General features: G+C 33.2%; 1 protein-coding gene across 1 annotated transcript in view; it reads right to left on the reverse strand.

The window, feature by feature from the left end:
- Nucleotides 1–7,976: 7,976 nt before the first annotated feature.
- The window catches only part of LOC125054317 (neuropeptide F receptor), a 46,051-nt gene continuing 26,135 nt past the window's right edge, over nucleotides 7,977–27,892 (reverse strand). Inside the window, exons 2-4 of the mRNA XM_047656120.1 lie at nucleotides 22,153–22,359; nucleotides 14,696–14,929; nucleotides 7,977–9,031 (exon numbers count right to left, since the gene is read on the reverse strand). Coding sequence (XP_047512076.1) covers nucleotides 8,348–9,031; nucleotides 14,696–14,929; nucleotides 22,153–22,359 — 1,125 coding nt within the window. The 3' untranslated portion in view covers nucleotides 7,977–8,347. The remainder of the gene's footprint in view (nucleotides 9,032–14,695; nucleotides 14,930–22,152; nucleotides 22,360–27,892) is intronic.

The following is a 27,892-nucleotide window of genomic DNA, read 5'->3' on the forward strand; positions in this document are numbered from 1 at the left end:
AACACATAAGTTTTTCCTTTGAAAGAAGAAATATTTAATAATAGCAGGATGATAAGTACTTTTATATTGGCTCATAATTGCCTAAGCTATGATAAACATCATTTTCTTTTGTATTCCAAGCGAAGTCGCTTGGAAAAATATATAGTCTTTGTAAGAGCAAAATGGTTTGTCTAACCTTGACGTAATCGTTTTCTTGAATGAAACAGAACAATGTTAAAGAAAACAATTTTTTACCGGATTGAAGTTATGTATAGGTAATATTATAGTTTAACTACTTTTTTCTTATTTTTACTAATTCTACTAACATAGATCTTAATAAACTATTGTTACTAACTTACTAATCAATCAATGGACTGTATTTGTCTGATGAATAAAATTATTATTATTAGGTTACAATTATATTACATAATTTTAAATTTAACTGACGTTTCGCGTGCTTGGTCACGGTGACTGAAGACAAAAGCTGTTGAAGGTCAAAAAGTATCACAGCTGTAGAAAAAGTTGTATCTCTATATTTATTTCCCGGAGTTGGTATCGACTAAAAAGAAATTGTTTTCTTTATGTGTAAAAGTTATGTCAATAAAAGACAATACTACAGAACAGTGTTGATGACGTCAGCTTTCCTACAAAGATATATATGTCGGAGAAATATCTTCAGTCCTTCGATACTGTCATCGTCATTACCGGGTTAAGTGGGCGTCATTTGGATAAAGTGGAAGCACAAAAGACACGAATAATTATCGTCACATCGTCTACCTCTCAACACCACAATGCTCTACTGAATACTCAATCAGAACTGTCTTGTGTTCTCTGTTCGCATTGTCAAAAGTCAAAATGGCGCCTCGAAGCATTATCTCTGCTCCAATTGTTGTTAAAAAAATATATGTACTTTTATTCGTAAATAATGATTCCAAACTAAGAAACAATTAAATAATAACAATCAAATTAAATTATGATTCTTAAAAGAAACCGAAGAAATTTCAATGATTAACCAAAGCAACAAGAAAAATCAACGATTGATTGACTCGATCATAACCTTTTCTAATAATAATCATAACATTTCTTGATCATCCTTTTTGATTGGGAATGCTATTCCCTGACATATATTTAATTTAATTTACTTAATTTAATTTAATTAATAATAATAAACTTGACAATAAGCTTAAAGCTATGTATTATACTGAGAGACTGGTGCTTGAAAAAGGTTGGGAAAACCTGTTATTACAAGTCACCAGTCCCTCTTGAACATAGTGTTTCAAAAAGTATTGCTAATTGCTAACAAGTCTTTAAAAACGAACGAAAATAAATAATTTATAAAAATATATATAAAAAATAAATAAAAATAAAGAAATACTAAAAAGTAAAAGCATTTGTGAGTGTGTGTGTGTGAGTGTACGGGTCAGTGTGAGTGCGTATGCGTGTGTGTGTGTGTGAGTGTACGCGTCAGTGTGAGTGCGTGTGCGTGTGTGAGTGTACTAAATTGAGACCAGTGTGCTCGAGAAAAACGTTCTATTTATTAAATTAAATTAAATTAGAGGTCGTAAAAGATTTTCCGTGTTTTGGTAATCAAGCGATATATGTATGTCCGTTATGATAGTTTAATTTATTTAATTAGCTTTATAAAATATGTGGTAACATAAACATAAGACTTGATTTTCCGTTAACTATGGCGTTGAGCTCATTTACAAACTATTTACACCTCTGCACCAAGGCGTAGTATGTGATAATTAAAAATACTGCGTGTTACCCTTGCAGTATTTAATCCTATCTTAATGCTAATGCCAACATGGGAGCTAACTAATAAATCCGAATTTGTTCTACCATATTCTCCAGATTAGGCCCCCAGTGACATTTTCCGGTTCTCAGACCTCAAGAGAATGCTCGCTCAATGTAATCACCGAAGCCGAAGTATATTTTGGGGCTAGAGACAAATCGTACTATAAAAATCGAAAAATTGTATGACGTTGTAATATTGAATATCTATTCCCTCAAAAATAGATGTTTTCTATGTTAGCCTACGAACTTTTCAGCCTAGGTGTGCTATATACCGTCTTTGTCGTTTTATCAACCTACATTTAATTAATTTTCGTTAAAAAACTTGACTTGAATTAAATTATATATAATAAGTAGATTATATTTCAAGATTCTAAAGATGTCCTTGTAAAATTTTACTTAATACTTTTGAGGTATGAGGGACTCAGACGTGGCTACTCGTCGCCCGTTGTTTGAACTTGACACGCTACGAAATATTCATATATTTAGTCAATTTATTCTGAATTGATTTAAAGTGTAGGCAAACCGTGGCGTGAATAAAACGCACCATTATATCACTAACAACACACATCTCTATACCTATTATATATGATTAAAGGACATGGATACTTTATTAATATAAAATATTTAATAAATGATAATATGAATAATAAATAATCACCATCACTAAAATCACCATGCAAAAATACAGATTCAAAATAAAATGCCATTTTGACATTTCAATATTCTATTACCGTTGACACATGGTAAGGATATAATCAAAGAGCGAGTGGAGAATGATTTGTGATCTGTGAAAGTTCATACAATATAATTTCAAGCTTTTTTTTAATATTATTGTTTAGTAATTAAATTCGTACTTATGTAGCACAAAACTGTCTAATATACTCTGATTTTCAAAAGGCGTTTGATAAAGTTTATCATCACCTTCTATTAATAAAGATCAGACATTATGGAATACACGGCAACTAGCTCCGATGAATAAGCTCTTATATAAATAATCGCGCCCAAATAATTGCCGTTATTTATCGACAGCACGGTTTATATAATACATAATAATAATATCCATACGAAATTGCTTGCTAAAATCTATTCACTGCAGTACACGGTAGACTAGATAGAAAAATGCATTTTACATTCCGGTCTCACGGTGCACAATGTTTAATGGTCCTTAACAATATGTGTTATAATAAAACTGTGATAAATTGACTCGTTTTCAGCAACTTCATGAAGACCTTTCGCCGAGTAGTTGTAGCAACCTTGCATTCTTAATTATTTACTATTATTATCATATGCTTCGTTATATTGCTACCTAATTGCTGTTTATAAATGTATATTGTTTTATATTTATAAATGTATATACGCAACCGTTTGGCGGACCCATGTGACTTATTAGATACAAAAGGTCCCCTCGAGATTTGTGTGCCGCGATATTGCGGTCTCAATTGAGAGGAAGTTCTGAAATATTTTAAACTTCTACAACACAAGACCTTCATAACTCACATTTTCATTCATTCTTTATGATTGAACATTATGAAAGTAATGTTTACTTTGTCTCTGGTTTAAAACTACGCCATATTTATCTTTTATTAAATCAGAATAAAAGTTAAGAATATTCCTAAATCTGAATTGCCGTATAAACAATTAATGAATTATCCATGCGTTTATTGAAGAACATGTTTAAATATTCAAGATTAGACTCGTGATTGAACTTTAGAATTCAATTCCAAATTCTCAATGTATTTGCCAATTCAACTCTACGTAATCCACTTCAAGTTTGTCACATCGATTTTCGGTTTATCTAAGCGACAAACGTAGGCAGAATTGAATTGTAGGAAATAAGGTACGGTGCTTTCATATATATGCAATTTACTAGCTTCTTTGTTATAGTGGTTATTAAGTTATATCATAGAGTTTCGAGTTCTAATCCTGAGGTAGAGGAACACGACGTTTTGGCGAAAAAAATAATAGTGTCCAAAGTTAGGAAGTTGCTGTTTGTAAGTAATGTAGATGTCATTCAGTCGTCTTTATCTTATATTACCAGACAATTAATAATTGATTCGCAATTACTATCTGTCCGGTACTCTAACAGAGGCTGGGTACTATCTCATATTCGTTAACCAATAAGTGGATCCATTACGAAAGGTTATTGTTAAGCATTAAGTCCTTTCCGATAAGAAAAATGACACAGTGCTCGATCTGTATTATATTCTGTGAATATTAAAGATCCTTATTATAGTTTGATAACTACAGACTTGCGATTCCGTAACTCACTTTTCGAACTCTCACAGCGGTTTTTGCAGCGGCGGTCGCACTCCAATCAGTCGTGAAGCAGTCATTTTATGATTTGAAATTCTGATGAGGGAGCTTCGAAAAGTGAGTAACAGAATCGCAAGGCAGACCTTAAAACACCACTAATAAAAGCTTAAATTAATGGTGTTTAAAATTACGTAGAGAATAAAAAATACAGCAAGATTCAGCTGTTTATTTTAACAATTGTCATCCATAAAATAACGCCAATGCACATCACCTAAAAAGAATAAACCATTTTATGTAAAATTACGTTATGAAACTCATGTATAGCGACTAACATTTTGATACACTTTGTCTAATGTCATAAATTGGATATCTTTTTGTGAACTGAAAATACATACAAAAAGCATATCAGCGGCATTATAATGTTATATTACGATTTTTTAGTTTCAATTTAATATTTTCTAGTACCTTTGTTGTGCGATTTGAGTTTGTATTATTATGCCACATTTTAATTTAGCTTGAATGTATAATTTGAGGAAACTTACCGTCTTTAATCTTGCAATTCTCATACTCCATTAGGCACAAAGAATGAAACTTTTTCTTTTTTTGATGGTCATTCATAGCACAGATTTCTCGCTTCCTAAAGTTCATAAAATATTCTTAGTAAGATGGAAAGATATTTATGTCGACAAGCGTTGGGAGAATAACATTTATTTATTCAGAGTCGAGGCTTACCGGTAAGTATGACTCCGGTACGTCAATACTTTTTGTCAATACGAGAGTCGAAATTGATGCATAGTGTCTGATTCTGAGGGTAGTATAAACTTTTTTAAAGTATAATTTAAAAAAACGAAACGAGCAAACGAGCCTGTCCATCATCGCAGACCATTGACACCCATTTTTAGTGGGTGCGTTGCCGGCCTTTAAGGGAGGAGTACACTCGAATTTTGAACAGTTGGAGGTCGCATATCTCAGGGAACCACCGGTAGTCGATTCCACAGTTCGCTGTTCGCTTGTTCGCAAAAGAACATGCCTTGTGAAACGGACTGTGGAAGACTTCCAGGATTCCAATTATTAGGATATATCATATATAAACAGCAGAATGTAAATTAAAAATAATCTGTTTAATTCTCTACAAAAAGTGGTTTATTTGTTTAATACATACAAATATAATTAAGTTGAGTATAACGGTTTGATATCAAAGCGATGTTTACTCGACTGTATTAATTAAAACATCACAAACAGTAAAATTACTGTTTTATTTTTTAACCGACTTCAAAAAAAAACTTAAGGTTCACAATAGACTTCGCTTGCACAAGTAATAGTCGAAAGGTACTATTACGACTGTTTGAATATTTTATCATTTTTGACAAATAAATAGTGGTAATAATATATTTCTGTTTCAAGAACGTCCGCGAAAAGAGTGGCAATAAATTATTACGTTCTAGACATTTGTCAAAATTACCGTCCGTAATTTTGGTCGGTACCGTCAGTTACTGTGTCATTCGTAATTATGTTTTATTAGATAAATTACTCTAATGTACATTTAATTATTTATTTAAATTTTACACTGAATACATAATAACAATGTTTAAATCGTCGAATAGGAAAAAATTGCTTTCCTTTGAGATATATCTGTATGTATCATGTACTTAGTATCCTAGAAATAGTAGCATTAACTTCTTTAATTTTTCCTCAAACAACTATACTTTGCTTTTACGACCTTGTTCCCCTGGGCAACCCACGTTAATTTTATATAATAACTAGTGACTCATATTTTTATAAACTAAAAATATTAAAAATAACAATTCAAGAGGTATAAAAAATTATGAAACTTCTCCCAATATTTTCCTACCTGTCAGCCTTTACACACTCCACATAATCTTCCATACATTCTTCAATATCTTCTTCCAGTTCTGTCTTATTGATTTTAGCTTCAGGACCAAAATCAAACTCTGGGGGCATAGGCCGTGGAGTCATGTCTCCTAGGTCGTCATATTCTTGACATAGGGTTATCGGGATTAAAACTCCAATAATTATTATAAATTTGCCGTCTGGACAAGCATTCATAATTGAGTTGGCCGTACCCTCGTCTAAAGTTATGAGCAATAAAAATGTAATGAATTGGAAATTAGTGCGTAGTTTATTTTCTAGTAATTATCCTAAAGTACAGGATTAATACTAAACTGAAAATTTATCGCTTCACTTTCGAAATAGAGGTTACTTACTACATTATATACTGATACGAGGCCGCTTACACTGTATCTTCCAATAGCGAAATAACACCGATCCCATCGTTTTTGTATACTGGTTTAATGTAGTTCTCTCAAAATCAGTAGTGCGAATACAACCTTGGAATCTCATTACTGATCGGTTTCGCTATTGGAAGTTGCAGAGTAAGGGCTCAGAGTATGAATAATTTTGAGTCTACTAAGATGAAATAAATATCATCTTTCGGTAATAATAAGCTTTACCGTGCCTTGATAAGAAAATCTGGTACCAAATATGTATGTTCTTCCACTCGACCGTATTCAACGAAGAGCGGTTTGAATTGTTGACGATCAATCCCATTCCGACCGGTTTGATCCATTGGCGTTGCGTGGTGATGTGGGGTCACTCTGCATCTTCTACCGCAATTGAGAGTGTTCAGAGGAGTTGTTCGGATAAATAACTGCAGCTGAGTTTTATCATCGGACGTTGAGGTGATACGGGTGGAATTTCGTATTTTGCCCGTATAAGCGACGTTCCACAACTGAGTGTTTTTTAAGGCAGTTTTAAGGCACCACCACTATGCGGAACCAGCTGCCCACTGAAGTATTTCCGAACCAATTTGACTAAGGGTCCTTCAAGAAAAGAGCGTATCAATTCTTAAAAGACCGGCAACGCACTTGCGAGCCCTCCGACATTAAGTGTCCGTAGGCGGCGGCACCACTTAACATCAGGTGAGCCTCCTGCCCGTTTGACCCTGTTCTATAAATTTTTGTTGAACAATTTAACGTTTAGAAGTCCAAACAACGAGACCATTTCATATTTCTAGTTCAGGATAACGTTTCAAGTAATTTGAAGTAAGTTGATCCTTTTATAGATATAATTAAAGTTTACTTCAATTTACGCATCAAGAATGTCACTAAAGGTACATTCTTGATGCGTAAATACTAAAGGTAGGCTTCGCTAGGATGTAAATGAATGTTGTTAAGTTTAATGTAATCTATTATGTCCCTCGCTGAGTTTAAATACGGTATTAAAGCTTATTATTCTACAAGTATGTTCATCATGCTAGTAAGATAAGCTTTAGAGGGTTTCCGTTTTGAAGCTTAAGCTCAAAGTCTTACGTTCCGACTCTCGCTTTGTATTACTGATAATGTTTCGTTTTTAACAGCTTATTATTAATATAGCTAACCTCTAGAACAATAAAATGCTTCACTGATTCAGTTTAGTAATTTTCACACAAAACGAATATAAAACATTATTAATATGACACGAACATGAATACTTGTGGTCATACTGTGTGTGCCTGAAACATTATTATTAGCAAAATAGAACAATACATGTTTAGTTGAATTAAAAGAATTATTTTTAACCATAAACTATAGGTTACCCGTACTCTCGTTAGTGTAATATTTATTGAGTCCAAAATGTTAATTGACTGACATTTTTAAAAAGAGTATCCTATTCGAAAGGAAATCGAACTCCAGGCAAAAACAAATCAGATTTGGTGTCTGACAATGCGTTTAAAATTGCACTTATTCTATGTTATTATGTTTATGCAGGACACTAAAATAAAACTGTTTATTTTAACGCGACCTTCCTCAAAACGTGTCTCTTACAATTTTTCTGTTATTTAGTCAGCAACTGCGGTTTGTCATTGTCATAAAAATGTCTAACTTTATCTTCTTTCAGAGTTGTCGTACAAGCTTTTTAATTTATGCGGGTTTTGAAATAAAAGCAAATTATAAGTTTGGATAAAGTTTAATGTTCTTTAATTTATACTTATCTAGGTAGTAATGAGACTAGTAGCAATTTACGTTTTGGGCTCAAAAAAACGTGAATTGCTTGACAAGACAATAATATTTACAGAACTATATACATTAGCAATTACAAACAATTTAATTGTATTATACTTAGACTTATAGTACACTATACAAACAAAAGCTATAATCAAAGTTCAGACATTTATTTCCATCCCTTTTATGTTGTAAAAACTTAACTGAATTTCCTAAATTTGATAAACATTTTAGCTTTAATAAAAGTCACTTTAAATTGACTAAGTTCATATGCTTTGCATTTCAATACTTTCATGCTATTTAAAACATGACTTTAGTCAGAAAATTTGAGAGCACTGAGATGTTTTTGTATTTGCCGTAACTGTATGTTCAATCTGCGCCAATGCTGTCAGTTCTGTATCCATTTTCTTATTCTTTGCTCTTAGCTTCTCTGTAGTCTGTCCTTTTTTTCGCCCACAACAGAGAATCTCTTCGAATTCTTTCCTGAAATTATCATTCAACCAACCATAGAGTAATGGGTTAGATACTGCACTGGACATTCCAAACATATGGCAGACAGCATAAGTTATTGTTAAGGTTTTCTCGTCTAGAATGGCGTCTTGACTAAAATCCGCTACGAGGTTAAAAACATTCAAAGGCAACCAACTTATAACGTAAGTCACGGCAATCGCTATGAGTATCGCTGGTGTTTTTCGAGTCGTTCTTCGTCTTCCACGGAGTCGTCTGTGTATTTGAACATGTGCAACAACAACTACAAGAACAGGTAATACGTATTGGAAGATGAGACTAAAGAAAGAGTAGATTGCTCTTCCATTAGCGATTGGCCAGTCTTCTATGCAGAAGCTGAGGATGTCCATACCAATGAAGCCAACTTTATGCGTCTTTAGACTTCTGAAGATGTACAGGGGCGAGGCAAGTGCGAAAGCTGTCACCCAGATGATGAACATGGTTATGAGAGCACCCATAGTCTGAAGTCCTTGTCGCGTTGGATATACAATGAGCTGTAAAAAAACGTATAATATTATTGCAATATAATGACTTATGAGACTTAGAGAGCCAGTCCTATGCCCAAAATTCTAATAAGGGTTTGCTTAAGATTATTTTGATCATATATTAATAATGTTATATGGGTAATCAGAAGTGGAAGTGGGCGGGTTATGTAGCGCGCGTCACAGATCATAGGTGGACGAAAACAGTAACTACATGGAGTGGCCCATCAGGCAAACGACACAGGCAGACCCTACGCTCGATGGGATGATGATATCAAAAAAATTGCGGGTCCTCACTGGGTCTAAATAGCTCGGGATAGAGAAAGATGGCAAGCCTTGGAGGAGGCCTTTACCGGAGAGGGTTCCTGATATTTACTAACTGTAAAAGATATTCACTATTTTTGTATTAGGAAATAAGATAAGGCTTAAAAAAAAGGGTGATCGGAGATGGTTGTACTTTTTCATAAAATTATTAAAACATTACGTCCACGGTTGGTTGACATTTGTTCAGTGCCGTCATTGTTATCAGAGGGTTATATTGCACTTGTAGTGTTTTACAGCTACTGCGTTATCGGTTTATTGAGTGGTCTTATCAATAGAGAGTTTGGTTCATTACACGAACAAAGCATTAGCGATAAAAGATATCCTTACAGAATCAATAGTCGGTGACGAAGTACCGCGAAATAATTGATACTAAAGTTGAGTAAAAGAAGTCAAACTAATTATTCGGTAAATTTTTAAATGAATATAATTTTTTATTGGTGGTGTTGTATTTAGGGTATTCCCTAAGGTCGTAGGTTCGAGCTGGCTGTGCACCAATGGACTTTCTTCGAACGGTGAAGGAAACCGGCATGCCTTAAAATTCCAAAAAGTCGACGGCCTAAAAGAAAAAAAATGAATAAAACTGACAGAAATCTTGGAGCACTACTACATTTTATATTATATGGAAATATAATGCTGAAGATCTTTCCAGGAGTAAAAATATTGCTTTATTATCGCTATAGCCAGAGATTATAGGTTCATGGTAGCTAAGTAACCTAAAAATATTTTTGAAGTTGTACTTCTTTAGGCGCGTTATGAAAAATTGATGAGAGTGAAATTTTACGATTGCGCGCGCACCTATGACACAAAATTGGCAGTGTGATATAGCGTGCGCGAGCGAGATGGGAATAAGACAAACTACAAGTAAAAAGAAATAGAATATGCGTGAAGCTAACTTCACGCATATTCTAGCTTAGCAGCTTAACAAGAATTTTGAATGACCATGACAATTGACATCTGACAATGACATTTACCTTTTAAACAAATATAGGAGTTTTAATTATTGTTTAAAATTAATAATTATATACCTAGTTATTTTCATTATACAAAATATTTGTGAAATAATATAAAATATTTGTGAAAAAACTGTGCTAACCTTCCTGAGTGCTTCAATACAATTGAGGTTAACTATCCGTATGTATTATCGAGTATTATTGTTGATTAAAACTGAAACATGAACCATTATTCATTGCTTTTGTTTATTGCGTTTGTTACAGCAACTTTTTAGAAATATTCTACGACCCTATATATCAATAATTGAGAACAAAGATTTAAGCACGAATACTAATAAGGAGAAAATGAAGGCTTGGAGCGATATAACAGAGAAGTAAACATTTTAATAAGTACCTGCATCTCAAAAAAATTACCACATTATTTAATCAAAACATCAGATTTAATCTAGCAAATATAAGGACAAGAGACAAAAAACAATTGATGAATCAGTGGAAGTGCACTAAATTGAATACAAAAAAAGAGTTGTCATCTTATCGCCGTGAAACATCAAAAACTGGAGGTGGAACAAAGCCACCATCACCTTCTCGAGACACAATGGTTTGAAGTAGATTTCAATGAATTTGATTGTGATGGTGTCGAGGTAGGAATGTTAATTATAAATATGATGTATGGTGATGTTCAAGGTTCAACCTTTCAAGCATAGGCATATGCTTACAACATTACTTTATTCCCCTACAGGGTAGTTAGAGATATTGTAATACCTCAAAACATCCATGTTGCACTTGTAGTACCGAAACTCTGTCCTGCCAGAAGTGAGCCCATTCCCACTTATAATGGACAGTGGGTATAATACACCTTAATACCTGAGTGCGAACCACTCACCATGATACTTAAATTAATAGATGTTATTTATATATTTCAGGTTATTACAAATAAAATCATTTTGGAAACAATTGATATCCCAAAAGCAAATAAAGCCAACAATGACAAGGTAATAAATCAGTTTTGACATAACTTGAATACTAAAAAAGCCAAACAAAGGTGTGCACAACAGTGACAACATAACTTAACAATTTCATTATTTTGTAGGATTAAAGAAAGGTTAAAGAAAATCATGTCGAACTGAACAACAAGAATCCCCAAACAACTCCAAAGAAACCTACAAGGAAGACACCGGTATTATATTTAAATTATCTCTATCTCTAAATAGAATAAAAGAAAGTTGCTATCCAGGTCTGTAGCATGTGCTACAAATTATATTATTAACACATTTATATAATTATATTAATATAAATGTGTTAAAAAATTTATAATATGAATTATAAAAAATTTTAAGTTTTGCATGGACAGAGCTTAAATTAATATTCTCTTATTTGTTGCAGAAAGCAAGTAGTTTTGGAGGAGCCTCGTAGATGCACAACCAAGTAATGATTAATTTAAAATTACAAACCGAAATTCTGATGAAGACATTAGAGTCACTTAAAAATAAATAGTATAATGAAATAAAAATGTTTTAAAGATAAATAGTGTTTTATTTGTTTAATGTAAGAGAATAATAATAAATATTTATTTAATTAATTTTTCAAATGTAAACTGAACTTTATTGACTTTAATGACTCCTTTTCCAGTCTTTGATTATTTAATTGTAATTAATTATTTGCATGCAATCAAAAACTATTTTTAATAATGCCAAAGAAGTATAACTTCTTACGCGCGTACATAAGTACACGCACCCTTTTTTTATTTTATTGGAATAGCAACGAATCTTGTTACTACAGTCTGAGATATAGATGTTCTCAATAATTAATATTCATTCAACAGTCATTACACTACGGACCTTATGAGTTTAAATTAATTTAATTTTATAACATAATGAGGTGACTAGTATTCTATAAAATGGGATAAGTAATCTTTCAAAGTAATAAGATTTGATCTAACCGTTAAATAAACGTTTAGTTTATGCAAAGCAGGATTGAACGTTTAACTTTATTGAATAAATCGTAAATTCTACTTTCGCCCACTGTTTCTTCTTAATGAAATTGTTTGAAACATGAAATTCTAAATAGAAAACGGCCTTTAGCCTTACTGACCTCTCAGAGTATATATATATATTTAAAAAACAATTAACATGTTCCATAATATGTATATAATTTTTTAATATTCCTTTTGGAGGTTTAAGTTTTGAATTGATTATTCTTTTTTATGTTTGTATTTTTCACGTCAGAACTATTTCGAAGAAACTGATTTTAGCAGTAAGTGGGTGGTCTTCACATCTTTTGTCTTCTTTTATTTAATTCTTTTCTCATGTTTTGTGTTATTGTGATGTAAATAAAGTACTAATATAATAAACACCTCTGTGTCTGTAATCTTGAACATTTCCTATTTTTCTTTTTCGCTTACAATTTTTTTTTTTAAATTTTAATTGACGCCGAATTAAAACAAGTCATAATTATGCATTTGCCGTAACTATATGTTCTATCGGCGCCAATGCTGTCAGTTCTGTATCCATTTTCTTATTCTTTGCTCTTAGCTTCTCTGTAGTCTGTCCTTTTTTTCGCCCACAACAGAGAATCTCTTCAAATTCAATACACTAAGTACTATATTTAAAAGCCTAGTCTAAATATAGTACTATCGTTAAACTAACCTATTCAGATCAATAGATCAAGTAGTTTATTTGAGTAAACAGTTTACAGGATTAAATCTGCTGACGTCATCCCTATGTAAATGAAAAGGGATCTGGGTACAATAAAATTGTTTAGGAAATTGTGAATCATGTGTATTTTCGACTAAAGCTTTTCTTCGAATCGAGGTTATCGTCATAACCCACATATTATTCGAAGCAATCATAAAAAACACGTTGGCAATTGTTGGCTTAGGATAATTTTATATTTTTTCGTCACCAGTAAAATATTTCAGTTTGTTAAATATTATACAAAAACTTTGAATTAGTATGGAGTACTTAACAGCTCGTTTTTATATGTAGTTGGTTTAACAGTATATAATTATTTTAGAAAGTTATTGATGAAATAATATTTATGAATCAAAAAGTTATGAGTCTTTTGCTAAAGGGCCTCTTTACATAATTACATAATAAATATTTTTCATGAAATTTTCATACAAAGTTTGATTTGAGATTTATGTTAATAAAAAAAAACAACAATATTTTATTCGATTTTTAAAATTCAGGCCATCATTAAAACAACAAGTAGTAGCAATTAATGTTGAGATGAGGGTGCGAATACACAGCGTTCTTCGTTTTATATAAACATCGGTCGAAAAAATATTTTGATGAATATTTTAAAAGTAGAGCATATTTTGTTCTGTTGAAGCTAAACCGCGACATATATATATCAAGAATATATCTGTACCCAGCAAAATGTAAACTAAATATTTAATAAAAAAATAAAAAAAAATAATATAATCTGTGTTTAAACGATCCTTCATCCAGATTAGCTCTCTACTTTCAAATAAAATCAAATATTGGACATGCAATTACATTATAAGTCATGACATAGACACGATTCTTTGTGAATAAAAAATATCCATAAATTATTTACGAAACTTCGATAGTCGCGACCACTTAAGCATACTTTTCAATTCTATTACGCATTTATAACATACGTCTGTAATCACAAAGTGTTTTCCAGTGAAATTTCTTTATTAATTTGAGTATATTCGATAGTACACAAATTAATTTAGCCTCTAGAAGAGAATTTTATTAAAAAAAACAGTTGACTCTAGAAGAGAATTTTACTAAAAAAATCAGTGGCACTACAACCTCTTTAGGTTAGCCTTGGCCTCAGATTTCTGAATCTGTTTCACGATCATTTTTAAATCTAATAGGCAAGTAGGTGATCAGCCTTCAGTGCCTGACACACGCCGTCGAATTTTTGGGTCTAAGACATGTCGGTTTCATTACGATGTTTTCCTTCACAGTACGAATGTTAAATGCGCACATAGAAAGAAAGTCCATTGGTGCACAGCCGGGGATCGAACCTACGACTTCAGGTATGACAGTCGCACGCTGAAGTCACTAGGCCAACACTGCTCTAACTCTAGAGAATGTTACTACTAAGGCCCACTAATATGGCCCTGTATTTAAATGATATCGTAGCCGCCAATCGTATATCGTTTAAGTTATTGAAACCAATTGATAAAGGCAATGGATTCTATCTATAGATCTCTCTTCGCTTTGAAATTTAGGTATTAATTCAGTACCGTATATATGACAAACATGTCTATGACACAAAAACAAGACTTTTCAAGTTAAGACTGTTTAATGTTTTAAAAAGAGATTACAAATCGAATGACAACGTGCGACTAACATACAAAAAGAGCAAGAATTAGTCAGCTACTAAATTAGACTCAGACATCATTATTTTAAAAATAGAACTGCCTCACCTGATACCTGTCCAAAGCAATGGCCGTGATCGATATTGTCGATACAAATATTGATATTGCTTGAATCGCGCCGCACGCTTTGCATAACCCCGGCCAGTCTGGTAAGGGCCAATGCTTAGTCAGCAGCTCCATAAGAGTAAGGGGAGTACCAACACAGCATACCAGGGTGTCAGATACGGCTAGGTTTACTATGAACATGTTGCGAGCGGTACGCATCGCCGGTTTCCTGACCACCTTGGAAAAAACACAACTTTGAATACACGTTTTTATATGTATAAACTACTTAAGTTTTTATTGCACTTAAAACAGTATTCAAGACAAACATCATTAAAAAATCATACATCATGAACATACTCTTCAACTTGACTGAGATTTTTAAAAACAACTGCTAGCTTAGTTCACAAGCAATTTTAATGATTGAGACAATAATAAGTTAATAATTGACTGGTATTAGTCCTACCTACCTTAGGGTTGGCAACACTGGTCGTAAACGTAAACACGTACAAAATTTGAGCTCCGTAATTAAATAGTGAAAAGTGACAAAAATACTGAACATACAACTACAATTCACCAATAAAGTTATAAGAAAAGTGCAAAGATAAGAAATACAGTTATAAAAACAGTGCGATTAAAAACTATATCGTAAAACAATCCCGAAACAACTTCTGATATCCCAGTAAAAAGTGAAAGTTCATAGTCCGCCATTACACAATTCAATCGTAATTCGCGTCTGACAACTGACATCTCATCTAGTACCAACCTACGCAGCAGTGCCGGGCAGTGTTGCAAGATTTAAAAAATTATTAAAAGGTGTTACAATTTATTAATTCCACTTTTCCCTAAAATGGATAAAAATATCGAAATGCTTTGGGAAAAATTAGAGGAAAAATTGAACCAACAAACTCTAACTATAACATCAGCTGTAACCACAAACGTTATGGAAGCGATAAATGATAAGATGGATTCAATTATTCAAGAAAACAAAAAATTAAAAACTCAGATTGCAAAACTTGAACAAAAACTAGATCAAATGGAAATAGATAAAAGAAAAAAGAATTTGGTATTTTTTGGAGTTGAAGAAAAGGGAAAAAGGGAATCTGAACTGGTAGACTATATCAAAGAAATTATAACAGATACAGGTTTACATCTAGACAGCCAAGAAATAAGCAATGTTTACAGAATTGGAGCACAAACTAACAAGAATCGGCCAGTTGTCGTTTCCTTGTCGACAAATTGGAAAAAACATTTGATACTTAAAAATAAATCCAGCCTTCCATCTGGGATCTATGTAAAAGAAGACTACCCGAAACACATATTAGAAACCCGAAAGCAACTGCAACCAAAAGTAGAGGAAGAAAGAAACAAGGGTAACTTTGCATATATCAAATATGATAAGCTAATCGTTAAGAAACCAAATGATCAAGGCCGTGAAAAAAGGAAGCGGGAACAGAGTGGCTCGCCGATATCACCTACACAAAAGAGGTCAAACCCTAACAAAGCAACGATGCCAACTGCAACGAATACAAAGGATGTAATAAAACCTAATTTATTAAATTATATAGCAAGGGGAAGGTCTAGCTCACTTTCAGAGGTATCAAAAAACAACTAACTGCCCCCGACAACCGGAACAAAAACAATGCTAACTGTAGATCAACACCAACAAAGGACAACGAAAGAAAACATGCACCAACCACCCCAAGCCGGCTGGTCACCGTGGGGCTCAGCGACTACTACCCTCCATCCAACAGGATACATATGGCAACAAATATAGCAACACTTAACAGCAACACACAGTATGACCAAAACCCTCCAATGATCACACCAACGGAGCAGGGAAACACCTTGCATAAAAACAAATTAATGATCGCAACATACAACGTCCGAACCCTCTCATCGTATGACCGTTTGCTCGAGTTTGAAGAGGCTATAAGAGATATTAAATACGATATCATCGGAATATCTGAAATCAGAAGACATGGAAATAAAATAGAAGAGTACGAAAATTTTATACTGTGCTACATAGGGCAAACCCCTGGCAAACATGGAGTTGGCTTCATTATAAATAAGTCTCTCAAAAAACACATAATAAGCTTCAATGGCATAACAGAGCGAGTGGCAACACTAACCATAAATATACAGGGACATAAAATATCCATTATACAAGTTTATGCACCAACAGAAGCGGCAAGCGACCTTGATATAGAAGAATTTTACACTACAGTTGAGAAAGCCTTGGGCACAGCGCAAAAAACCATAATATTAATGGGTGACTTCAACGCCAAGCTTGGAACCCCCAAAGCTGACGAATATTTAGTTACTAAAAAACATGGATACGGCGAGAGAAACGAAAGAGGACAAAGACTAGTAAAGTTTGCGCTCCAACACAAATTAATGATAATAAACACATGTTTTAAAAAAAGACAGAGCAAAAGATGGACCTGGCGATCTCCTAACGGACAATACAGAAACGAAATCGATTTTATCTTGTGTAACCAACATAGAATATTCCAAAACATCGAGACGCTCAATCTGAACTACAATTCCGATCATAGAATAGTCAGATCAACAATAACACTAAACAAACAAAAAATATCAAGAGCCAAGTTTACAAACAGCCAAAATAGCAAATTAAAGAGGGAAGAGGAAATAAGTAAGTTCAACGAAACCCTAATATCACAGCTATCTACAACTAGCTGCGAAAACACCACGGTACAATACTGCTACGACATGATAGAAAAGGCTATCACTTTTAGCTTGAAACAAGCTCGCCCAAAGAGAGAAGAAAATAAACAACATAAAATACTATCGGCAAGTACAGTAAGGCTACTAAAAAGAAGGAAGGAACTACAGAAAACTAAAAACAAATCACGAAGTCAGAAAAATGAATTGTCCGCAATATACAAAGTAGTCAATAAGTATATAAAAGCAGACTACAAAAGATATAGGAAAGACACAATAAAAGAACATATTCAAAGAAATGGAAGTACAAAGAAGGCCTATAAGAAGCTCAAAACTAATACATCATGGATAGAAGGACTGAGGAAAAAAGATACAGAAATGTACACTAGAGGCGACATCATATCTACCGCAACAGAATTCTATAGACATCTTTACAGAAACAGAGACACGAAATCATTTAATCTTGTCACAGAAACAGATGCTACACCTAGAAATAACGTTAAACTCATAGACGCAACAGAAATAATTGAAGCAATAAAGAAACTGAAACTAGATAAAAGCCCTGGTTCAGATAATATTACGAACGAAACACTAAAAATTGGACACAAAACTCTAGCACTGCCGCTAGCGGAACTGTTTAACAAGATCTTGCAAGAGTCGGAAACACCTTCCCAATGGTCCAAATCCAACATCATACTAATTTACAAAAAAGGCGACCCGAAGGATATCGGAAACTACCGACCAATCAGCTTGCTGCCGAGTCTATATAAACTTTTCTCCACAATTATAAACATAAGGATTAGAGACACATTGGAAAAAAAACAGCCAGTGGAGCAAGCAGGCTTCAGAAGGGGCTTTTCAACAGTCGACCACATCCATACCCTTGAGTTGATAATGGAAAAGTATCAGGAAAAACAAAGAACACTCTATATATCATTCATAGACTACCAAAAAGCCTTTGATACAGTAAGACATAACAGCATCTGGGAAAGCTTGAAAGAACAGGGAGTAGAGGAAATATATATAAAAATCATCAAATCCATATACAAAAACAATAAAGGTAAAATTAAGCTTGAAACATTAGGCCCTAGTTTTCCAATAGAACGAGGAGTAAGACAAGGGGACCCGCTGTCTCCAACAATATTCATAGCTGTTCTTGAGTCGATCATTAGCAAGCTAGATTGGAGTAAACAAGGTCTATACATAGACGGTACTTACTTGAGTCACCTGAGATTCGCGGATGACCTAGTACTGTTATCCGAGTCATCTTCCCAACTACAGAGCATGGTAGAAACCCTGAACCAAGCTAGTGGAAAAGTAGGCCTAGAGATGAACATTACAAAAACTAAGACAATGACAAACAGCTCTCAAAGACCAATAACAATCAATAACAAACCATTGGAATACGTTGAAGATTATGTCTATCTGGGAAAAACCATAAGTTTTCACAGAAAAAATAAAAATACAGAAATAGAGAAAAGAATAAAATTAACATGGAACAAATTTTGGGGTCTCAAGGAAATTTTTAAAGGTGATCTACCACAAGACATTAAAACCAAAGTCATGAATTCAAGCCTCTTGCCTTGTTTGACATATGGTTGCCAAACGTGGAAATTCACTGCTGAAACAAGAAAAAAGATAACCGTCTGTCAGAGAGGACTCGAAAGAAGTATGCTAAAGATCAGAAAATCAGATAAAATACGCCATACTAAAATAAGAAAAATAACCAAAGCAACAAATGCTTTAAGCTACGCAAAAAAACTGAAATGGAAGTGGGCAGGACATGTTGCCCGGCTAACTGACCATAGATGGACTAAAAAAGTAACTTTCTGGAAAGGCCCACTAGGCAAAAGAACAAAAGGTAGACCTATTACGCGATGGGAAGACGACATTAAAGCGATAGCTGGTCGAAATTGGAGTGAAGTGGCCGAGGACAGAGATAAATGGGCGTCACTGGAGGAGGCCTACACCCAACTTGGGGTTCCAGTAGATTAAGTATTTAAAAGGAATATATATGTATATATTTTTAACTAATATAGATTAATAACATGAACTAACACTAAAAATAAATTGTAAAAAGTGTAAACTTATATAATACTGGAAATAAAAGGCTTTTTTATTTTATTTATTTTATTTTATTAGTCCTACCTAACAATGAAACTTGTAAAGTAATCTAACGACGAAACTTCCATGGCGCTCAAACTCAATATCTGGAAATCGATGCTTTTGAATTTTAGTAAATTAGCACGTCTAATTTTTAGACCTATTGTTAAGTTAAACATACTCTTTGATTAAATGATTCTTTACTACAATACACATATTATGTGTTTTATTAGATACAAAGGTTTTTTTAAATTAATATTACTCTACTTCACTGCCATTGTGTCCAGGGACTTTTTCTATCTCTAAAATTTACAATAAATCATATTATATAGGCCCCGGCTACATCGGTAATATTTTTATTTACAATATTCATGGGCGAGCCGGGGCGCAATTCCTCGCGAGACCCGCTCTTTCAGATTTGTTTGCCGTCTTTATATATTATTTAAAAAAAAATTCGCAGAACCGTTCCAGGCACGATCTGTGCTTTATTAACATTACCTGTAGGCCGCAACGGTCTACAGTCATCTGCATTTGTTGCTCCAGGTCGTGCCTGGACGATGCGAATATAGGGCAATGTAGGAGCACATGTTCAACTGTTTGATCTTCATTGCTGCAGGCACATGTTGGGCTTGTCCTAATTTTAAACCTGCAGGTAATGTGCTAAGGCTCCGTGCCCTTAAGTATTTACGCCACCTGGGGTGTGAAACGCTTAGATCCTATGTATCTTAGCGTTTCACACCCTAGTTTTTCACCACCCCACCCCTATTCCATGTTATTTATTGGATACTAAAAACTATATCTATAATATAAAAATGAATCGCAAAATGTGTTGGTAAGCGCATAACTCAACAACGCCTGGACCAATTTGGTCAATTCTTTTTTTATAATATTTTTTGAAGTACGAGGATGGTTCTTACGGAGAGAAAAATTTAAAAAAATTGAGTGAAAAAGTCTAAAAACAACACTTTTCTATATTACCATACAAAATATTCGTAATAATACTTAAAAGTCAATTTAAACTTTAATACCATATCATAAAGTTCAAGTGTTAGTGGAGGGGTTCCGGGTAGGTAAATTTTTATTTTTTGACATAATGTATTTGTTGTCTTATCAACTTTCTTTTTTTATCTTAGTAGCTAGACCGGTGTCCCGAATAGCAGAATAAGTATTTAAAAAAAATAAAGAATCGACTGTTAGGCGGTACGATGTTCGCCAGGCCAGCTAGTCATAAATAGATAAAAAAAACAACAGCTAAGTTATCAAGTGTTTTAAATCAACCTTCTGGGACTTAATCTTTTTACAGCAAAATAAATCAAAGTCGTACGATCTTACATAACACGCCACTGTGTAATATTTCTTCACACTATCGCTATTTTAGTCGGAAGTAGTTAAAAATAATCTAATACGTTTGCAACCTATCGTCTGATATTTTTATAAGTTGCTCGAGATTCCGCAAAGAATTTGGACATTTTATTTCACTTTTGCAATATAAATAATCAGTTTCTAACTGAAGCAAACATTATAATTACCTAACTTAATACTTTAAATTAAATTCCAATTTTGAATAAGCCCTGCTATGAAATTTTGCTATGCAATTATTAACAGGCTATAAATCTAGCATGAAGCAACGTATTTCCTGACATCAGATCCTTTCCTCTGTTTCTTCCAATAGCGATACCGATCACAGTATACAATGTTAAGTAAGTTTTAGTTGCGACATTAGCGGTACATATATGATAACTACGTCGTGCTTGTATACTAAAACGTCGCAATTGGTACATTTCCATGAGCCATGATCTGTGCTTGTAAACAAATGGATTTGTTTAGAAGCTTTGCACATTAGACTTAGAAAAACAGACGATAACGTCAAGAGGAGTATTTTATTATTTTAAATGTACAGATTATAAGCTGATTTATCGCGTAGACGTCATTGAAACAATGGATAAGATAAAGTAGAAACACATACATTTATCAGATTTTGTATTTCCCAGATTAAAATCAGCGATTGCGCAAATCAAAGATAACGTTAAGAACGCTTTTGAGTTAGAGAAAGAAAACTAGATAAAGGCTAAAGTTATATTTATAACTAGTTAATTTGTTTCTTATTAGGTATATTCATAAAATATGATTTCTGATGATCAACTTTATCAACAGCTAATGTTTACGAAATTTTAGTTGGTTCTTCCTAGGCTGAGTAAAATGTAGATACGGATCAAACAAAATACCATTAATTATATTAATGCCAATTTTAATTTGTGAATTATTCGCATTACTATTAGTTATTAATATAAATTGTATGGTTTGTAAAGGTTTTAAAAAACTGTTAAATTCTTCATAAAATCTACCATAGTCTTTTTGACATAGAATCCAAAATGTATGTTTTCTCTTTCGACGACAATACCTTTAGTTAATATACTGCTATATGTAACCTGTTTTTATATATGTATGTTTTTGTATTTGGTACGAACAAAAACACATATAATAACAATAATCAAAGAAAATTTTTTTTAATGAGAAAAAACAAAAAAAAATCCTTTTCCCTTTCGGTTCGTTTCAAGTTGCGTAATGTGTGTGTGCTGTGGTTGTAATAAGCCCTGGCTGAGCATTATGCTAGGAGCAGACTGTTCCTTAATAAATTAGTTGAACCTAAGTGTAAATAAATAATAAATACTCACAGATAGAACAACAAGTGCATTTCCAACAGCTCCGATAACTACCAGGATACCATAAAATGTAAGAAGTAAAGATCTTGTCGGGTCATCGACCTTTCTGTTCTGTGAAAATTTGTCTAGAAGAGTGTTAGGATCCTCAACGCCCAGCGACGCCTGGATTAACCATTTTGCTGATGCATTTAGGGTAAAATTCATGCTGTTATCTACGGCCTGAAACAAAGAAATATAGATTGCATATGTGCACTAATAAAGATGTATGTGATAAGATGTTATGTAGTACTTTTCTTCTTGTTTAGTTACCAAAAAATAATCTAATTGGTATTGCCTCTACATACGCAAAACTCATAATTTAGAAAGTTTTCAGGCTTAGTAACGCATTATATACAGGTTGGTCAAAAAGTCGTGAGGTCATCAGCTTCAAAAAAATTTTCTACGGGAGGTCTCTAAGATCAACCCCTGCAGAGTTATAATTTATTTTGCATTTTTATAAGAAAATTGACTTTTTCTACTAATTCTTATTAAAATTCGAAAATATCTACATCCTGTATCTTTTTCATAATATCCACTAGATTGGTACTGATGACTTGATGTTTGATAGATGTTTACTTCGGACCCCACTGTGGAAAAAAAATTACTCTACCGAAAAGTGACCCTGTATTACAAGTTTTGGCGCATTTAATATTGATCCTGAAAAGGCCACACATGGCCATGAGCTGCTCTACTATGTCCTTGAGATCTTAGATTAAAATGATCAACAAAAAAATGTCGCTTAACGGCGGAGCGCAGTAGAGAGAAGTTCCCGGACTTCACATACATTACTTCGTTGAATCAATCAAAACATTTATTTTATAAAAATAGAACAGAAAATAAAAAACACTAAAGATTCAATCGTGCCCAAAATATTTACGTTTCCATCTCCGTTTTGCGTAAAACCTCGAACTGTAGACGTTTTTACGTTTATACTCGATGTTTACGAGTACACGAATTGACATTTTTAAAGCCAGAATCTAAATTCGTTCTTTAGCTGTCCAGCTTTCATTTAAAATCACTATATCGCCCTCGATTCTACGAAATAATAATCTGTATTTTTTGTATATACGAGTACAATAAGCGATGCGTGTAGATTCTACGTTTTTAACACAGATAATGTTAAAGTTATATTTATACGTATGCAAAGGCTATACTTTATACGTGGTGCATTTCTTTATATGTGGTATGTGACGTTGACATTTCCTAGATAACACAAAAAGGTTCTTAATTCAAAAAAAATCCTGAAAGTGAGACATGGCATTACGCAAAAATGATAGAAAAGAATAATATGGGGGTCTCATAGCCTAGCGGTCTTATTAGGTGGCAGCTAGGTGAGGGGTACCGGGTTCCATTCCCGGTTCGAGGGCGTTTTAATTTAATTTAAAATTTGTTATCGGCCTTTGAGAGGGTTGTACCGGGCGAGTGCTTAAACCGTACATGGAGGACACGGTCGAATTTATAAAAAAAAGACAAGCGCAAATTATAAAAATCCAATACTTGACGCTGGCATATGCACAATCGTGCCAGAGCCATCAAAAAAAAAAGAATAATATATGAACAATTTTACGTAATTACTTACAATACAAAACTTATTAAAAATGGCCTGAAGAAATTTTTGAAAACATATGTTTTTCGTGTATCTTGAAAAGGTTTTCAGTTTACAAAACACTGTTGTTCCTTTTTTAACCTTGCGAACTTTTAAGTTACTTTGGTATATTTTTAATATTTAGTGTTAATTAAAACAAATATAATACATTTATTTATTAAAGTATTATAATAGTTTATGCGCAAGGCGCTTTAAAGTGTCATTTGATTTGTGACATTTATAACATTGGGCAAAGTCAAATCAACTCATACGCTGGTATGAAACATTTATAAGCAAACATTCACCATGCTTTGATCTTCGATTATCACATCATTGCCTTGCGTAACCTATTCTCTGGCTAATATGATTTTATTTAAAAAACTCCTCAATTCCGAAATTAAAATTTCCCTTGCAACTACATACTTTCGAAATGTAAGTTCCTCAAATTTTAATCATGTCACAGTTTTTAAGATATCGTAGTAATTATTGAATTGTCTAAATCTGTTGTGTATTGCCAGACCATACCTACACACAAAGTCAGAAATGTTACATGCATATTTATTTAGAATAACACCTTTATTCACATCTTCAAGTATATATTAAAGGGTTTATGTTACTATGAAATACACTTTTAAAACAAATTTAGTTTTAATTTACGTTTGTAAATAACATTTCAGACTGTAGAACAATAGAACACAAAGTTTTGTGTATCGTACATTCCTAAATATCAACTGATGTCAGAGGTGTAATAAAAAAATATTATTAATAGAATTAGTTTAGTTTATTTTTGTATTATTCCAGTATAAGAAAGCCGACATTTCTGCATGGTTTTGGGTCTGCATTTAACCAAATATTATTTACTTTATTTTAACCAATTATAATTTAAATATTATTTCACATTTTCAAAATTAATTAATGAAGTACATACTATAGGTTAGTTGTTGGTACCTGGTAAAAATACCTGCATAGTGGATCTTGACGTTCAACAGCCTGATTACCATATTCTGAGTACACTTGTAACTTTCTCAATTTTAACTTCGCATATCAAGCAAATTGGTGAACCGCTTAGATACTTTATTTTGTTATGTGAGGTTTTACCGGAAGAGGGTGTTTTTATTTCTGAAAATGTTCCTTATTTATTCAATTATATCTTGAGAGTTATGTTTGAGAACGAAATAGTTTTAATACAATTACTGTAATTAATTAATTTATTTAGATAATTATAGTAATACAATTACAGTTGAACCATTTTCGAACCTTAAATTACAGATCATTTCTTCGATATTTTTTTTGTTTATAGTTACTTACTGTGTCTGATACATGACATAAGACGTGTTTGGTATAAAAACAATTTTTTTTGAATACGGTACGCCCATAAAGGGCAGTCATCGCAGCACATGGACACCCATCTTTAGTAAGTGCGTTGCCGGCCTGAGGTAGGAGTACACTCTTACTTTGAACAGTTAGAGATCGTATCTTTTAGGGGAGACCTCACCCGGGAGTAGATTCCACAGCTCGCTAGTTCGCAAAAGAAATTTTCTGAACGAAAGAAGTCTTGTGAAGCGGGCTGTTGGAAGACTTCCAGTCTTCCTATCAATGTGATGCTGATGAAAATTTGAATTGATACGGCTCGTTGGTTACGGGGTTGAAACGAGGCAAGAGGGATCAACCCAAGTCAAGTGCCAGTTAATGGTCATATACACACCAAAGAGCATTCAAGATCACACAAAACACAGACAATAATCAAAATAATAAACGTACATATAGAACAAATGAAATTATTTTAAGCACTTTACGTCTAAAACATAGGCGTATAGTAGAATATCTAAACTTATTTCACTATACGCACGAACATGTTTCAATATAGCTTACGTTTCGTTACAATAAAAATACTTTCTCTTATTAACTGAAAACTTTTAATTTGGAGCGTGGCAACAAAGTTGATATAATTTAATTGGCAATTTAATTTTGAAGTTTGAATTCTTGTTGCTGAATTCTAATCAAAACAAATTTCGTTAATAACTTAAAAGATACCTGCAAAGAAAAGGAGCGGAAAGTCTGGGGCAAACACTTTGTCGTTTGTGTAAGTGGCAATTATTTTTGACCAAGGTATGTCCTTTAGACATATTTATTACGCGCCGTCGAGTGCGGCGCGGCGTGAGAAATCGATACCCTATTATGTATTTTTATAATTTATTTATTGATTCAGATAAAAGTCCACAGTATTAGTAACAATATTGTCTCAATAGTTATATAAGTTTAACACAAAAGGGATGCATGCTGTTCTGGCGTAAAATTTTCACGGGATCAGAACGCCGTATAGAACATACAGTCGGATTGCATTGACGTAACCAAAACATTGTTCTGTGTGTATGTGTTTAAAACGCCCAAAAAATCAACTTGTAGGCTGGAAACCAGAGAGTAGGCGACCAGTTGCATATCCGTAGGAATGACTTCAATCTAAATTAAAACCATACCTTTCACTATGAGTCATATTAAGCCGGTCCATTAAGAGGCTTTACTTCGTACTGACAGATGTCCGACGAAAAAAACGGAATTTCAGTGAAATAAAAACGAATAAAAAAAGGTTTTAAGTAAATGTGTGATCATATTGTGATGTGGCAGAAATACAAATTACAGTGATTTCTTTAAAATACAATTTCTATTTTGAAATATTTTATATAAATACTAGCTGATCCGGCAAACGTCGTTTTGCCATGTATATCATTTATAATAAAAATAGGGGTTGATCGTAGAGGGGTGAAAATTTGGGGTTGTATGTATTTTTTAATGCTGTATCATAAAAAAAAAAAATTTTTAGGGGTAAACCCTTAAGATGTAGGGGAATGAAAAATAGATGTTGTCCGATTCACAGTTATACCCAATATACAAATGAGAATCGTTCAAGCCGTTTCGGAGGAGTTTAACCACAAACACCGCGACACGAAAATTTCATATATTAGATATAATCTCCTTTTAAAAACAGTGCGTGCGTAAAATAACACATGTCAGAAGTGAAATTTCTTTGGCAAACTAATTTTTAAGTCTTGTTCATATTTATACAAATCTAAAAGTTTAGATTTCCGAGGCTACATGGGAGGGAAAAAGGAAGATATTTTATGAGTTTAATGAGTTTAATTGTCATGAAAATATTAAGTGTCGAAAATTGGTACAAATTATAAATTTAATATTTTTAATTTATTTCTTCGATAGTAAAAACACGTGGCAATTTAATTTGAAGTATTTCCGAACCAATTCGACTTAGGGTCCTTCAAGAAAAGAGCATACCAATTCTTAAAAGGCCGGCAACGCACTCGCGAGCCCTCTGGCATTGAGAGTGTCCATGGGTATCACTTAACATCAGGTGAGCCTCCAGCCCGTTTGCCCCCCGTTCTATTAAAAAAAAATACAGTTCGTCATTTGAGATTTAAATAAATTATTTTGCATAAAATATAAAATACTAATACTTCATAAGTTCTCTTTACGAAATTTTAATTTTAAAAATAGCATTTCTGTAAGGTAATTCGCTCTTCTCACTCTCTCTCAATCGGTATCAATCGCTCCCTCTCCTTTCTTCGACAAAAACGCTGCACATCTTCGTGACGCTAATTATTATTGCGTTTCATCTGTAAAAATGTTACCCTCATGCGCCTAAAGAATTTTCTCTTCAAAAAAAATCCACCGTTTCAATGAAAGTTCTCATTTGTCTCCCATGAACACAATATTATCACTCCTAGCATGTAATTACGTATAATAACTTAAGGTAGTTATTAAAGCACAATTAAACACAACATATTGCTATTGTACTGTTGCGTGCTTAGTGAATATTATGTTACCTATGATACATATTAACTAATGTTTAATATTATTATACTAAACTCATGATAACTAATGGTTAATATGTCTCACAGACAATTTGAAAACCCTAAGCCGTTATTAGGGAATACTCCTCAAGTTTTGGCACTGAATCATTGAGAGATAGGTACGATATTTCACGCTGTTTAATGAGGAAAATGATAGGGCCATTAATCGAATATGGCACTAATATCGTTACTAAATTGGGGCGATACTTCACTTCAAGTGTTCATTGAACACTGTTTGTTGACGCAGTTGGCTTCCATTATACGT

This window comes from Pieris napi, chromosome 12, assembly GCF_905475465.1.
Source record: "Pieris napi chromosome 12, ilPieNapi1.2, whole genome shotgun sequence".
NCBI lineage: Eukaryota > Metazoa > Arthropoda > Insecta > Lepidoptera > Pieridae > Pieris > Pieris napi.